At 38.8% G+C, this 16,450-nt stretch overlaps 1 protein-coding gene across 5 annotated transcripts in view; it reads right to left on the reverse strand.

Annotated features, from left to right (window-relative positions):
• The window catches only part of vit (vitrin), an 87,866-nt gene that overhangs the window by 25,948 nt on the left and 45,468 nt on the right, over nt 1-16,450 (reverse strand). For 3 of the 5 annotated variants that reach the window (XM_051651138.1, XM_051651137.1, XM_051651135.1), the window contains exons 5-10: nt 4,821-4,954; nt 4,430-4,507; nt 4,042-4,227; nt 3,551-3,583; nt 1,954-1,992; nt 564-617 (exon numbers count right to left, since the gene is read on the reverse strand). In XM_051651138.1, coding sequence (XP_051507098.1) covers nt 564-617; nt 1,954-1,992; nt 3,551-3,583; nt 4,042-4,227; nt 4,430-4,507; nt 4,821-4,954 — 524 coding nt within the window. The remainder of the gene's footprint in view (nt 1-563; nt 618-1,953; nt 1,993-3,550; nt 3,584-4,041; nt 4,228-4,429; nt 4,508-4,820; nt 4,955-16,450) is intronic. The other 2 variants (XM_051651139.1, XM_051651136.1) reach the window with 1 other exon arrangement.

A 16,450-nucleotide genomic window follows, 5' to 3' on the forward strand; every position in this document is an offset into this window, starting at 1 on the left:
ACAACTGTCCACAGGATCCATAGGATCGATTCTGTCAAATTTGGCTATTTTGGTCATGTTCTATTCACATTTGCTTGGACCCTGATACTTGCAGCTAAATTTAAATTTTCAACTTTGTTTCAGATGTTTCTCCAAAAATTCCTTAGGAGAATGTTGATAGCATAGGTCAGATCATTTGCTCTTTAAGAGAATTTATTGTCACATCTCTGATTTAGATTGCAGAGCACAGATTCTTCTTAAACTCAAGAGAGGCTCATGTGAGATTACTGGGGTCTGGGATTACTTTTTTGGGAATAGACCGCAGTAATTACAGACACATACATGTATAAGTGAGGGATAAGTATGAGTGAGGGAGGACAACAGCAAATGAGTGTATGGCAGATGAACATGATGACAGATGAACTCCTGTAGCTCAGGACACAATCACCAGCAAAACTCTCAAACAACACACCGTAATCGCTATTCACTGTAATTATGAGTAATGTGGAGAAGCTGAAAAACTTAAGTACAGCAAACATCACAGGATGAGAACACATTGTGGAAGTAATATGAGTGTGGTTTACCTGTGCTTGTGCGGGATGAAAATCTATTGGCATAGATGGAGCTGCCTCTAAATGCTTTAGACAGATGTGATGGTTAGAGTTCAGGTCTTAGTTACTAACAGAGTAAGTAAAGAATACAGACAGTGGCTGGGTTTCCCAATAACATTGCAACTGAAGCTTTTACGATCATCTAAACTAATGTCGCTCATTATTTTACGATGGAGTAACGCCTGTTTCCCTAACCAGCACGTAGATCGCTCATTATAAAGTAGAACTTAAGTGCTTTGTTACGGGAGCTGTCCAGTCCAAAGGTGCTGATCACTTTGGCAAATATGACCAAAGTTTGTCTTCTCAACATGAAAATAATGTGGTAATACTAACAAACATGGTAGTTGTTTGTAACCTTGTCGAGGCACCGAAATGTATTAACTATTACAGAATTTAATTCTCGAAATAATGATGGCTTTAGTAAGATGGAGTTTCAGATGTATTGATGCTCAATCATAGAGATTAACGATAGTGACGCAATAAATGCATGTAACGTAAATGTACACGATTTGAATCATAAGTAACATAAACCTGCAGTTTTTTGGCTGGAAACTGACCACATACACACAGAACAGGATTAAAATGATGGGCATCAGTATTGAACTACTCATAGACCTGTCTAAATATTAATAGATCATCTGGTTAGAGTTCAAGGCACTGTGTACTTGTAACCTTACTGCCATTATGCATTATGCAATTTGTTACTGCCTTGTAAAAAGACTATAGGCGAGCCGATTTGAAACATCCATTGGAGGGAGGAAGAAGAGGAGGAGGAAGAAGAGAAAAAGGGAATCTCTCATTGGACACTCTTACTCTAATCTCCTTTTTAAACCAAATTTTAATTATTTATTAGGAATATTTATTTAAGTTTTAAACTGCATTGTCACATTACATTACTCATGTCTTCTTAAACAATCTGTTTAATAAGAACATGTCGTCTTTCTATTGCCATTACAATTATGCTTATCAAAGAAGGCTAACATAACGTTATACTGTATTACGTGTCGTGTAAATTTAGACCTATCACATCGCATGCGCAGACTGCAGAGACTGCCTATTGATATCATAGCGATATTTTCAACATTTTTTATCCTCTGATAGTTTACAATGGCTTTCCAATGATCAACATATATTAATACAATTTATTAAAAGTCCCATTGTCTTTGATTAACAGTGAAAGATGCCAGAAAGATACGTTTAAGTTGTACTTAATGGACTTAAGAGCGGTTCAAGAGCATTAATTTACGAACCTTTTTACGAACTACTTAGATAACAATGCTTTTGGGATTAAGTACTACTTAAGTGCTGCTAACGTTCTACTTAGTGCTTCGGGAAACCCAGACAGTGTCAAATCCAGACTTACCTTGAGCGGGACCCTTTCCTTGGGCGCTCTGAGACTGTCCTACAGCCAGTGTTTAAAAAGAATATAGACACTGAGACACTGGATACAACTGATATACTATTTTTCCTTTTTTTATTAAGCTGTCACAATAACCTTAAAGTCAACATGAAATCAAAATGGACTTGGTCTTATTGTGCACGATTCATCAGTGCATGTTATTCGAAAGAATAAATGTGGCTGTGTAATCTTTCATCAAAATGTGTGTGGCAGGGCGGAGGGTGGGGCCGGCCCCTAATTAGGCTCATTAAGCCCGAGAGGGATAAGGCCAACCGGAGACGGCAGTGCAACATAGAGAGAGTTGACAGTTGTCCGACACCTGTGTGTGTATTTGTCTTTTTGGTTAAGTTTATCATTAAATTATCATTTATATTTTCAAGCCGGTTCTCCCCTCCTCCTTTCCATGGAACCCCGTTACAATGTGCTAACTTGCTCTGCCTCAGAAACAACTTTCTTGTTCAGCTGACTTTTCAACCAACGGCTTAAGGCAATGATTCTGCTGCATCCTAAAAATGCATGTTTATGGTGCAAGACCAGTGGGACTCAACGCAACCAAAGCAAGACACTCCAAAAACATCCATCTGTCGCATGTAGACAAACAATGAAAAATAACACAGATGGAACGTGTCCTGTGAAAAGTTGCTGAACTCAATTGCAAAATGTATCGCTGTCCACAGTAAGCCAATAATAGGCTTGCTGTTACCAATAAGACATACAGTATTTTGTATTGTCTAATTTAGGGGTTGGCAACCTATGGCACGCAGAGGGGTAATCAGTGGCATGCCAGCAATGGCAAGAGAGGAGTAGACTATTTTATTTATTTAAATTCCACACCTGCATTCCAATCTACATCTTGATGTAATCCTTCCTCATGATCATGCAGCATGTTTTCATGAGCTGAATGGGAGGCTAAACAAGAAGTTAAAATGTGACGAGACTGCAGTATACCCAACAGACTCGTGCAGCGCGTGCAAGCCATTTGCTCATCACGAGCCGGCAGCGCTTCACTTTCGGTTAATCGAAAGAGTAAATTAATTATTTATTATGAATTATTATACAGAATTATTATTTATTATAGATAGTATGTTTATAATTATTTTATGTATTATATATTAAAATCATCTTAATTTGGGGGTCTTTTCCAGCAAATATTGATATATGTTGTTTTAATCGATTGACATAATTAATAAATTCACATTCACAATTTTTGCAAGTTCAACATCATGTTTCACTCCAAAATTCATCAGATTACAGAATTAAAATATTTATTTTTGAATTTCATTTCATGCTGACTTTAAAGTGAGTTATATTAAATGCAAAAGAAAAAATGATTGACAGGCCAAGCACCTCCTATTCCCCAAAAGTTACAAAATAATCTCTGGCAAAGAATAAATAAATATTTTGCATTTAAAGAACCAAAAGAAACCCCCAACAACAGGCTGTTAGAAACACCCAGATAGCCCTGAATAAAATTGCTCAACATTAGCCAGCAGCCTCGAGAACACAGCCATTCATGAACAAGAACCACATGAGTGTCGCTTTAACATGCTGCTGGACTTACGTGCTACAGAGCTGAAGTACGGGTGACTGCTGCCTGGATCACACAGAGAGAATTTGTTTTAGAAAAGTAGAGGAATAGAGGGAACCTGTGACCGGTTACACCAGTCATGCGTACATTACAACTCAGCCTAAGGAGAGGTAAATAAATACAGTAGTCAGTTATAAGACCTTAGTGTGTCCCAATTTAAGTAAGACCTTACAGACAGATGGTGCAACCCTACCCTGAAATGTATCTTCATACAAATAAAAGAATTCCCATCAAGATATTCATTTCTATAAGGTGCTGACTAGCTGAGCCGAGATCAAACTGATCAACGCATGGGTTTCGAAGATCAGAGAACACAATTCAGTGCAAACAGATTCTTTCATTTGACTAAAGGAGTGGTTCTCAATTTTGTTTGGTTCATCCCCTGTGAAACTAGAAAACTTCAGTGTTCCCCACACTTCTAGAAGCACTGATTAAAGCATCGAATATACAACCGTCAGGCTCACCTGCCTCGCGGATTTTATGAACAGTGACCCGCAGCTTGGCTGATGTGGTGGTGGGTGGGGCTGTGGTGGTGGTGGTGGTGGGTGTGGTCACAGGAGTGGTGGTGGGTGGAGCTGTGGTTTTCATGGTGGTGGTTGGTTCTGGCTCTGGAGTGATTGTCATGGGCAACACTGTGGAGTCTGAGGGAGCTTTAGAAACATGGACAGATGATGAGACATCAAGCATCAAATAACCTCTGCTAACTACACTCTGTGGTTTACTCGAACATTTTGAGCATGAGTCCACAGATGCTTAAATTTTTTTATTAAATTTTATATATTCAGTATGCTAGTTTGTGTTGCAGATCATATCGGGTCCTAATTCATCCCAACGTCTTATAAAAGCACTGACCTGTTTTCACTGTGGTGGGTCTTGAGGGGGTGTAGTCCAGGCTGGGGGGATAGATCACCCCTTTCTTTGGTTTTCCCACTGACACACACAACCAAAATCATGAGAAAATCAATACAAGATCTTCTTCAAACAGTGGAAGATTTCAGAATCTTTCTTTTTTTCATGACAGTGGCACCTCATATCAAGTTACAACAGTTTAACTTTAGTAACATCAGCTGTAGACACTATGAAATGTTAGTGGAAAATACGGCTACCACTGAAAAGTTATTGGGCAGGATGTTTCTCATTATTTAATTTTGATTACACTTTGTCACTTTATTGCCATATGGAGACAGTTTAAAGAATAACTTCTGTTGTTTTACAGCAGTGTTCAGAATAATGTCTACTTTACCTGAGACAGAAAACGACTCTCTCCAGCTGGTTAAGGACAGTGATCGTACACCGTTGGCAAAGCTGCCTTTGTAGGACACCTGACCGGGCATCTTTCTCACAATTAACTTTCCTCCAGAGTTACTGATGACCCCACTGGCAACACAAATAACAGCAAACACATGTTAGATATTTACCTGTGGGCTACATATTTATCGAGATTTCAAAGGATCAGGGGCCAGATTCACAAAATGTTCTTAAGAAGAAATTTTGTCTTAACTACCATTTTCTTCTTAATTTCTAACTTAAGAAAAAAGTTACGAATATTTTGTATTCCCGAAAAAAAATTCTTAAGAAAGTTCTTATCTTTTTTCTTAAGATTGTTCTTAAGAAAAACTACAGCAGCATTCAAATTCTCGAAAAAAATAGTCGTAAATAACATCTTTAAGTTAGGAAAACCTCACAGTTGTCTTTAATCTTAAAAGGTAAGATTTTAAATGAATTTACTGGGTTTTTAATGTCGAGTCTGAAGTCGCAATGGGCTTTTTACGTAGAAATGTGATTTTAGAACAAAAAATTTTTTTGACTGTTTTGTGTTTAATTATATTTTTACTTTCAGCTTGTAAACCATGTAAATGTTTTCACTACTTAATGTAGTGACCAATTATGGTAATGGATGCGCTACATATAGTGCTCTCTCTTCGCGATCTTTAGAGTTCATAGAAACATAATAATTATAACATTAGAAAGCAGAGACTTTCTTTTTCACCCCCCATCCACATCCCTATCGGAGTTGGGCACAGCAGAGACAGCCTCCGCCACCTTTTCCCATTTACCCGCCTCTTTCCGACGTGATATTATCAAGCTTCCCAAGGAGAACTTTTTCCTTGCAGTAACTTCCTCAACAATAACATCAAGCACTTGTCTACTTAAGTTTTTTTTTCTTTTCTTTTCCTCCATGTCAAATTAAAAGTTATCAAATGGTTAGCAGCAAGTACATTCTCCTTTGACTGTTAATTTCGTTAAACTAACACATCTCATGCACTTTACATTCAAAAAAAATTATCGCGAGGAAAAAAAAAAAGGTTAATAGATAAATGTATCATTGCAATTTACCAGTATTGAAGTATTGAATTTGTTGTAGGCTATCAAGAGCAGGCTGGTCAGACAATGTCAAAGCCTGTCTTTTTATTCTTAAGGAACAAATTAAGATGTTCTTAAGAAAATATTTGAAAACTTCTTAAGAATTTTTCAAGAATTGCACTTAGGAACATTCTTACGAACTTCTTATCCTAAGAACTCTCTTAATTTTTTTCTTAAGAACATTTTCATGAATCTGGCCCCAGGTTGCTTTAATAGATTAGAACAAACATAGGTTAGAGCAAACTGTCAAGTGATGTGGCAGATGACAATGGCAGCACTTTCTAGTAAGCCATCTACTGTATCGGATAAATTATCAAAAGTGGTGCACAACAGAATCACAGGCTGTGAATTTGCAAAACTAAGCCCTAAAAAAACTAACATCATTGTTGCTTGGTGTCACTAGTCTCTGAACTATGAATTCGCTAGTGGGCGCTCCTACTGCTGAGGCTCTAACGTTATTGGAGGACTGCATATATATATATATATATATATATATATATATATATATATATATATATATATATATATATATATATATAATTGAAGTCAGAATTTTACATACACCTTAGCTAAATACATTTAAATTCAGTTTTTCACAATTCCTGACATTCAATTGTAGAAAAAAAGCCTTAGGTCAGTTAGGATCACTATTTTATTTTAAGAATGTGACATGTCAGAATAATAGTAGAGAGAATTATTTATTTCAGCTTTTATTTCTTTCATCACATTCCCAGTGGGTCAGAAGTTTATATACACTTTGATAGTATTTGGTATCATTGCCTTTAAATTGTTTAACTTGGGTCAAATGTTTTGGGTAGCCTTCCACAAGCTTCTCACAATAAGTTGCTGGAATTTTGGCCCATTCCTCCAGACAGAACTGGTGTAGTCAGGTTTGTAGGCCTCCTTGCTCGCACACGCTTTTTCAGTTCTGCCCACAATTTTTTTTTGGATTGAGGTCAGGGCTTTTTGATGGCCACTCCAATACCTTGACTTTGTTGTCCTTAAGACATTTTGTCCCAACTTTGGAGGTATGCCTCCTGCAGCAAAGCACCCCCACAACATGATGCTGCCACCCCCATGCTTCACGGTTAGGATGGTGTTCTTCGGCTTGCAAGTCTCACCCTTTTTCCTCTAAATATAACAATGGTCATTATGGTCAAACAGTTAAATTTTTGTTTCATTAGACCAGAGGAAATTTCTCCAAAAAGGAAAATATTTGTCCCCATGTGTACTTGCAAACTGTAGTTTGGCTTTTTATGGCAGTTTTGGAGCAGTGGCTTCTTCCTTGCTGAGCAGTCGATATAGGACTTGTTTTACTGTGGATATAGATACTTGTCTACCTGTTTCCTCCAGCATCTTCACAATGTCCTTGCAGTTGTTCTGGGATTGATTTGCACCAAACAACGTTCATCTCTAGGAGACAGAACACACATTTTCCACACATTGTTTTATTATATATAAGCAGTGGTTATAGAGCAGTGAAATCCCTCAACATGTTAACTTCTCTGTCTTGCCAGCACTCAACACAAGTATCTCTTTGGTGAGGGATGACGTGAGCTTCGCTGTATTCTCTCTCATTTATAGTCGCTCCTGAATGTCGCTCGTCATTTGCATAAAGTAAAATTTTTCTTTCTCGTGTCACTCGCCATGGCCACATCTTTTTGCCAATGGTCCCTGTCACTCGTGTCGCCGGAATTCGCACTGCTCTCCTTGAAAAAGAATGCGATCCTGTTGCTTTGTCGCTCTGCGTCGCCTGCGGTCAAGTCAAGTAATTTTTATTTGTATAGCACTTTTCACAACACACATCATTTCAAAGCAGCTTTACAGAAAATCATGCATTAACAAAAAATGTAACTGTAATATCTATAAAGTCTTAAGAGTCATCATTGTGTAGTTTGATTAAATATGATTGTAAATTGTGTATGCAAATTAAATAATTAAATAATAATTGTATTTAGAACCCCTGTGAGCAAGCTGAAGGTGACTGTGGCAAGGAACACAAAACTCCATAGGATGTTAGTTAATGGAGCACAATAACCTTGGGAGAAATCAGGCTCACTGTGGGGGCCAGTTCCTCTCAGGCTAAACAGCATGAATATAATGCCAATATTAGTTATTTGTGTGCAGTGCAAGTCATGTTTAAAATTTGTAAACTAAGTAAATGTTAAGGTCTAGTGTTTAAAAAAATATTTTTTATGAACTGTAAGATTAATGACTGATGTCTCTGAAGTTCATCCTGGATTAACTGCAGAAGTTCACACAGATGCATTGTCCTTTGTTAGTTGGCTAATGAAGGCTTTTGTTGTAAATTAAATGATAGTCAATGTATTCCATTTCAAGAGTGTAGTCCATCAATAGACAAAGGTGATGCAGGCAGAGATCAATGAGGTGCATCGTGGTTCAACCTGCAGGTAATTTCGGTGAGGTTCAGTGGGGTCCATCCTAAATTCAAGGTTCAGGCAGTGGCATATGAAGTATCCAATGTCTTACAGTTGGAGTTGGCATCAGTTCATCCTCTGAAGTCCATCATAAAAGACTGAAGTGATGTCTGGCTAGCACCGGCTGTAGTTTATCATCATCACTCAACAACACGTAGCAGTGGAGTCCAACACCAATCAGGAACGGAGCTGGATCTGGCCGGCTCTAGTAACCATGGTATATGAGGTTGAGACATGGAAACAAATAGAATAATATTAGCGTAGATGCCATTAAATTTTATACAGAGTTATAGATCATGATAGATGTTTCCGGTTAGCAGAGGCCCTAAAACTGTTCCCTGTGGCACTCCGTACATAACTTTTGTTTGATTTGACAATTCCTAATTTACACATACAAAGTGGTAGCGGTCTGATAAATAGGACCCAAATCATGCTAATGCTAGTCCACCAATGCCAACATAATTCTCCAGCCTATTCAAGTGAATGTCGTGATCTATCGTGTCGAAGCCAGCACTAAGATCTAAAAGCACTAGAAGAGAAATGCAGCCGCGATCAGATGATATGAGCAAGTAATTTGTAACTCTGATAAGTGCAGTCTCTGTACTGTGATGGGCCTAAATCATGACTGAAATTGTTAATATACTGTATATGATTTCTCTGTAGAAATGAACATAGTTGGGAGGACACTAACTTTTCTAGTATTTTCGACATAAATGGTACATTTAAAATCGGTCTGTAATTAGCCAATTCTCCAGAATCAAGCTGTGACTTCTTAATAAGCGGTTTGATAACTGCCATTTTAAAGTTTTTTGGGACATCTCCTAAGGATAGCGAGGAGTTAATAATATTAAGAAGAGGTTCTGAGATTACAGGGAATACCTCTTTTAAGAGCTTAGTTGGTATTGGATCTAACATACATGTTGTGGCAAGTTTTGTTAGCTCTTCATGACCTATGACAGCGTAGTCACAATATTGAATAAACATCTAGGCTTGTTGTGCTTATATTCTATGAGTTTGCTAAAATTTGATGACCTGGCAGCTTTTAGTGCCTGTCTGTAGCTACAGACACTATCCTTCCATGCACCTCAAAATACCTCTAATTTTGTATTCTTCCAGTTGCACTCCATTTTCCAAGCTGCTCTCTTGAGAGCATGAATGTGATCATTGTACTATGGTTTGGGATTTTGTCTTGAATTTTCTTTTATCACAGGGGGGCGACACTATCAAGAGTGCTAGAAGACTGTATTTACATTTTCTGTTATTACATCATGTTCTTCTAGACTTTTTGGCTTACTGAGTATGTGAGACAATTCTGGAAGATTATTAGTGAAGCAATCTTTAGTGGTCGAAAGAATAGTTCTACATGAACGATAGCGTGGTGTAGATTGAGTGACATTAGCTGATCGCAGCAAACAAGAGATGAGGTAATGATCTGAAATGTCATCACTCTGCGGTAGAATGTCTATAGTATCAACATCAACTCCATATGACAGAATTAAATCTAGCATATGATTATGGCGATGAGTTGGTCCTATCACATTTTGTCTGACTCCAAGAGAGTTGAGAATATTGATAAATGCTAATCCCAATGTGTCATTTTCATTATCTATGTGAATGTTTATGTCACCAGCAATTAAAGCTCTATCTACATTAACTACTAGATCTGACAGAACATTTTCAAATTCACCAAGGAAATCTGAGTACGGCCCAGGTGATCTATATACTGAAGCAAGGGCAAAAGACAAGATATTTTTTATTTATATCTGACGGTGTCACATTAAGCATTATTAGTTCAAAAGACTTAAACTGATATCCTGTTCTCTGAGTAACACCAAAAACTTAACTGTCAACACCTCCTCCTGGACCCTTCAGTTGAGGCTCATGTTTATAACAATAACCTGGGGGAGTAGATTAATTTAAACTAATATATTCATCCAGTTTAAGCCAGGTTTCTGTCAAACAGAGCACAGCCAAATTATGATCTGTAATCATTTAATTTACAATTAGCATTTTTGTAGAAAGCAATCTAATGTTTAATAGCCCTACCTTTATATGATGTTTATCTTAAAAAAAATTTTTTTTTAAAGTTTCACCTTAATCACATTTTTTCTAAATTATTTGGTGAGAGTTTTGTGTTTGGCAGTTCGGGGAACAGACACAGTCTCTATATGATATCTAAGTGATACAGCCTCTATGTGTTGTAGTTTATGTGACCTGTGTGACATCTCAAGGCAGCTAGCAGACGTTCGGATTAGCCAGTTTGTCTGCTTCCTGACCTGGGCCCCAGTTAGTCAAATACTATCACTATTAAGACTATGAGCAAAATTATTAGAGAGGAGAGCAGCACCTTCCCTGGAGGGATGGAGTCCATCTCTCTTTAGCAGGTCAGATCTACCCCAAAAACTCTTCCAATTGTCTATAAATCCTATGCTATTCTCTTGACATCACTCAGACATCCAGCCATTCAGTGACACTAATCTACTATAAACCTCATCACCACGATGAACAGGGAGGGGGCCAGAGCATTTTACAATGTCTGACATTGTTTTTGCAAGTTCACACACCTCTTTAACATTATCTTTAATGATCTCCAACTGGCAAAGCCAGACATTGTTAGTGCCAACATGAATAACAATTTTAGAAAATCTACGTTTAGCATTAGCCAGCACTTGAAAATTTGATCTGAAATGCATTTAACAATGGTGGCTGAAATCTCTATTTCCACGTTCCTTACAATAGAATTACCAATTATTAAGGTTCTTTCAACATGATTCTCAGTGGGTGCATCACTGAGTGGGTTGAATCGATTGGAGACTCAAACAGGAATGGGAGAGTGGTGTCGCTTTGCTGAGCAAGTATGCCGCCGAGACATCACCCAAATGCCCTGCTGCGGGGGCTCTACATCCGGAACCAAAGTGTGTGTGTTGCTTGCTGTACTACCCACATCCGAAACAGTATCTACCAGCTTCTCTTTCTCACTGACCTCCACTAGTGTTCGGATGCATGTCTCTAACTCATTAATCTTCTCCGTCAGCCTGACTAATTCCTTACATTTATCACATGTGAATCCCTCACTGCTGACAGAATAAGCTATAGTAAGCATGTGGCATGCAATGCAGGAAGAAATAGCATGAGTGGATGCCATGACTTACCACAATTTTTTGTTGTTGTTGTTGTTATGGTTGTTCTTTAGCGGCGAGGGTTTGAGATTGATGTGGTTTGATGTGGTTACTAATCAGCAGATGTTTGTGACTGATGCAATAATCTGTGTAAAACACAGTGGAGAAAACGAATGCACGCAGTCGAGATGCGAGATGTAGACAAGCAGGATAAAAGAGAGAAAATGGGTGCGCGCAGTAAAATACACGCAGTTGAAACAGTAGGAAAGTGGAAAAACCTGAAACACATGGTAAAATGGCAAAGGATAAAACGATGAACGTATAAGAATTAGAATAAGCAATGCTAAGCAGGGTAGTAAGCTACAAACACTTGTGCAGCATGTGAACGGGGCTTTAGATAAGCATAGTGACTCAAACTTGACTGAGATCCAATTACAAAGTGTGTTAGAGCTTATCCAGAGGAGGTCTAAGAAATCAAAAAATAATCCTGTCTACATTTTACTCACTTACATAGTGATGTATTGCAAAAGTTTGGCTACGTCTGACCACATTATAAATTATTTTATTTTTTGTGTTTTTTTGTGATTTTATGTTTGGGTTTTTGTGACCTTTTATTGAAAGGAGAGTGAGAACATCATGGGGTGAGAGGGATTCAGGACATGAGGCCTATATCACAAAGTGAATTGAAGTTTCAGAGCAAGTTTCAGGTTGAAAAAACAAGACAGAGCCAACCAGATTAGACTGGGTTCAAACTCAAGACGCTCACATTATGAACCTCATGATCAACTCAAAGTTTGATCCTGATGTCATGATTAAATCTGAATCATGTGCATGTGAATGAGTGATGCCTGCAATGACCAGCTAATCACATATTACAGGGACAGATTCAGCACAATTTATTCCTCCACTGAAGGTCAAGAAATCTTTATCAAAAATATTAGGATTTCAACTTTTATACTGCAAGAGAAACACCTCTGCTGCCATGGAAGCTCGAGAGGACTGTTGTAAAAATAACTGAATATAATATTTAAAAATAGACAATATAGCAATGCGTAAGTTAATTAATATATATTCACAATAAGAACATACAGGCTTATTAATTTAAGTTTTAATTTAAGTTAATTTAAAATGTAATTTAATAAAGTGTAAGCCATGTCATTTTGAGTGATTACCACTGTCAGTATATTATTTGTTCAGGTTGAAACAGACTCTGTCAGGACCCTTTTATAATTGGATAATCGGGCTAGATTGAAGGGAAAAACACAATCCCAGGGCAGGGATTCAAGTAGCCTGGCTGGGCTGGCAAGGGGAGTCTCAAAATCTGCATGGTTATGCCACATAACTGGAACCATCTACAGGAGACATCCTAGAAACAGGAACCAACAGACAAGACACCTTGACAGGGAAATAGCCACAAACATTCCACACCGACAGACAGAGCACACAGGGGAATTAAATAGGGAAGCAAACAAGGAGATTAATGAGGGAAGGCAGGTGTAACTGATAAACTAATAACAAGGCAAACAAGGGGTGGGGTTTCACTTAAGACAGAGCAGACATGAGTGCACATGGTAAGGAAAAAAAAACAAAGCCATGTGCACTCACACAACAAGAGAGACAACATGAGTGTCAGGATCCTGTTACTAAAAAGGTAACAAGACAGGAGAGGCAGCCGTGGAGGAGGCTCTAGGAAGGGAGCGAGGATGAGGTCAGGCAGCACCAGGACAGGGATGAGGTCAGGCAGCCTCAGTATAGTGATGAAGTCAAGAACGGTGGCAGCCACAGGGGACAGAACTGGGGCATCAGTGGTCGCTGGGCAGGGGTCAAACTGGGCTGCTGCTGGTAACTGTCTCTTCCTCCCCCTGCTCCTCTTGAGGGTGGAGGAAATAACAGTAGATGGCTCAGCTTCCTCCTGGCGGTTAGCAGCAGGCTAGTCCACCTCCTGGCTTTGTGCAGAGGGCTCGGCCGCCTCCTGGCATTCAGCAGCGGGCTTGGCTACCTCCTGCCAGTCAACAGCATGCTGGCGGTCAGCAGGGGGCTCTGCCTCCTCTAAGGGAGCTGCAGTGCAGAGAAAGGCAGAGCCATTCTTCCTCCTCCTCCGCTTTTGGGTCATTAAAGTATTGGGGATTTGGCTGGTTAAGGATGGGAGAGTGGGGACAGTCAAGAGAGGGGGGCTGCCCATTGAGGGGGTTACCCACTTCCTATGATGGAACACGTAGCCCACAAACTCTCAAAAGGAAAGAATCCCTAGCCTTCCCATCTACCAGGAGCTGAGGGGCTCCTCGAGGAAGGTGTTGAAAATGTCCTTGAAGTCGCAGGCTAAGTCCCTCACGTACGCCTCCCCTTGAAAGAGGGACTGAAGCCGATCAAGCTGGACGATGCGCTCTCTGACGGAGCCCCGGGGTTGGCAGATGGGAAAAGGAAGATGCCCATGCTCTGCTGAGTCCTCTTTCTGGCCAGTTCATTCTGCCACGTTTTGTAGAGAGAGAGGGCGAGGACTCAATTGCAGAGTTCAAAATGGGTTTTATTTAATCAAATAAAAACAAAAGCAAACAAAAACCACCTCGAAGGGGAAAAACACAGTCCCAGGGCAGGGATTCAAGTAGCCTGGCTGGGCTGGCAAGGGGAGTCTCAAAATCCACGTGGTTACGCCAAATAACTGGAACCAGCTAGAAACAGGAGACAGCCTAGAAACAGGAACTGATAGACACAACATTGACAGGGAAATATCCACAATATTCAACAACAAACTGGCACAAGACAGAGCACACGAGGAGATTAAATAGGAAAGCAAACAAGGAGGGTAACGAGGGAAGGCAGGTGTAACTGATAAACTAATAACAAGGCAAACAAGGGGGCGGGGTTTGACTTAAGACAGAGCAGACACAAGTGCACATGACAATGAAAAACAAAAAACAAAAGCCATGTGCACTCATACAACAAGAGAGACAACATGATTTGTCTCAAAAGTGGCAGGATCCTGACAGTATTGGTTTTCCGGTGGCATCTATAGCTATATTGTGGAATTATAAAGCTTTTAAAATGTTAATATTGATCAGTATTGATGGGCATTGCATTAATCGATTACTAGCTATGTATTATCTGTATTAGCTATTTATAGTCATATTTTATAGACATTTCATATTGTATGGCCACAGTGAGTAAACGACACACAAAAAACATCACAAAACTATTTAAAGCTGAAAGTGTGAAAACTACCTTATGAAAAGTTCTGCAAACAGTATCTTTCTGAGTTTCTAAGCATTACGCACTTCATACAGCTATCTATAGCTATCACACTATCTACAGCTATCACACTATACATTTAAAACGTGTTACACTGAACAAAACCTGCCCCAGAGCAAATGAGGTTACCATGGCAGTAAACCCTGGCAAAAGCTCACCCACTTTCTTGAGACTATAAAAAAAAGTTTGCTCAAACTTAATCGCCTGCCACTGACACCTTATGACGCAGGCCAGAATCAATCCCACATCTCCCAAATGAGCACCACAGCCTGTCTGTGCACTAACTGCTACACAACAGCTCCATCAGCTTGTTTGTTTTTCTAAAAACTAATACAAAATCCCCAGCAAAAAAGTGACTGAAAATTCTGTACATTTCAATCCATGGTAATTGATTTATTTGTTGAATTTAACGCAGTGAATAAGGGAGTAACTGTGGCACTGTACCACAAATGCAACCTTCCCCTTGTTCCACCAGTGTTATTTTGTTGATTCATCAAGTGTTCATATGTCAAATGAAGAGAGACTTTAACTCTTAACCTCTCAGGATGTTAAAGAACCATGAGCTCATCTAAACACATGACTAATGATCAGGAAATAAAGATACAAGATTCTCTCAAAGCAGGAAGACTGAATGAGTCTAATTGCTCCCTCCCTGAGAGTCTCCTAAAAACACTCCGGGAATGAGGAAACTCCACAAGCATCTTGATTTCTGTTGTGCAGAACTGCCGCAGGTGACAAGATCTGAGAATGGACTTATAGACCATTTAAAGGACTGTTCATGAGTTTAAGGAAGTGACGTCTTTGTATCTTGAACATTTCCTGCTAGTTGTCAAACTAATTCAAAACAACATCGTGAGGCGCTTCATTTACAGTGACTAACATGATTATCGTTACTTACATTAAAACAATTGTCATAAAATGTCACTATTAAAATGTGGACCATGTTGTTTGATGGCCGGATGATCTCTGGATGCCATAAACAAATGGAAATTAAAGTGTTAAGATCTCCGAAAAAGCAACCACAAATTGATGCATGAACCGCAGCAGTGAAGCGAGACGGCTGTATATGTTTTAACAACAGTAGGATATGTAGCTTGTAATTTTATCTCTGGTACTGTAGGTGAACTAAATTTTTGCCAACTAAAAGTACGTTTGATCGGTAGAGTTTAGCTGGCTAATTAAGTCAGAGCTTTTCTTTACAGGCTCTAAAAGTGACTTTAGATTGCTTCCATTATAATGAATGAAACATGCGCAAGTAATTTACTATTACATCTAGTTATTTAGCAGATGTTTTATCAAAAGCGACTTACAAATGAGGAACAAAACAAGCCATTTTTCACACAAAAGTAAAAATTTCTGCAGTATCAAACTGCTATGTGCAGAAGAAAGAGGCTAGAAAAGTATTTTTATAATTAAAAAAATAAATCCTTACTTTGTCTGCAGGTCACACACACAGCTTCATTGAACAGCTTCACTGATCATAATAGGAAAGATCCAATATTCCCAATCTTTCCACTGAGAAAATAATTGTGAGCATCTAAACTATGAAACACTTCCATCGCTCAGTATCAGCAACACATTTGGATAAGTCACTTCAGGTAAAAGTTTGATGTTGTTTGAGAATATATATTTAACTCAGAGTCTTATTTAAAGGATCCGGTAGTGATTCAGGAATAGTTGTGTTCTAATTCCTTTGTTATTGTTTA

The sequence above is a fragment of the Myxocyprinus asiaticus genome, chromosome 23 (genome assembly GCF_019703515.2).
Source record: "Myxocyprinus asiaticus isolate MX2 ecotype Aquarium Trade chromosome 23, UBuf_Myxa_2, whole genome shotgun sequence".
Lineage (NCBI taxonomy): Eukaryota > Metazoa > Chordata > Actinopteri > Cypriniformes > Catostomidae > Myxocyprinus > Myxocyprinus asiaticus.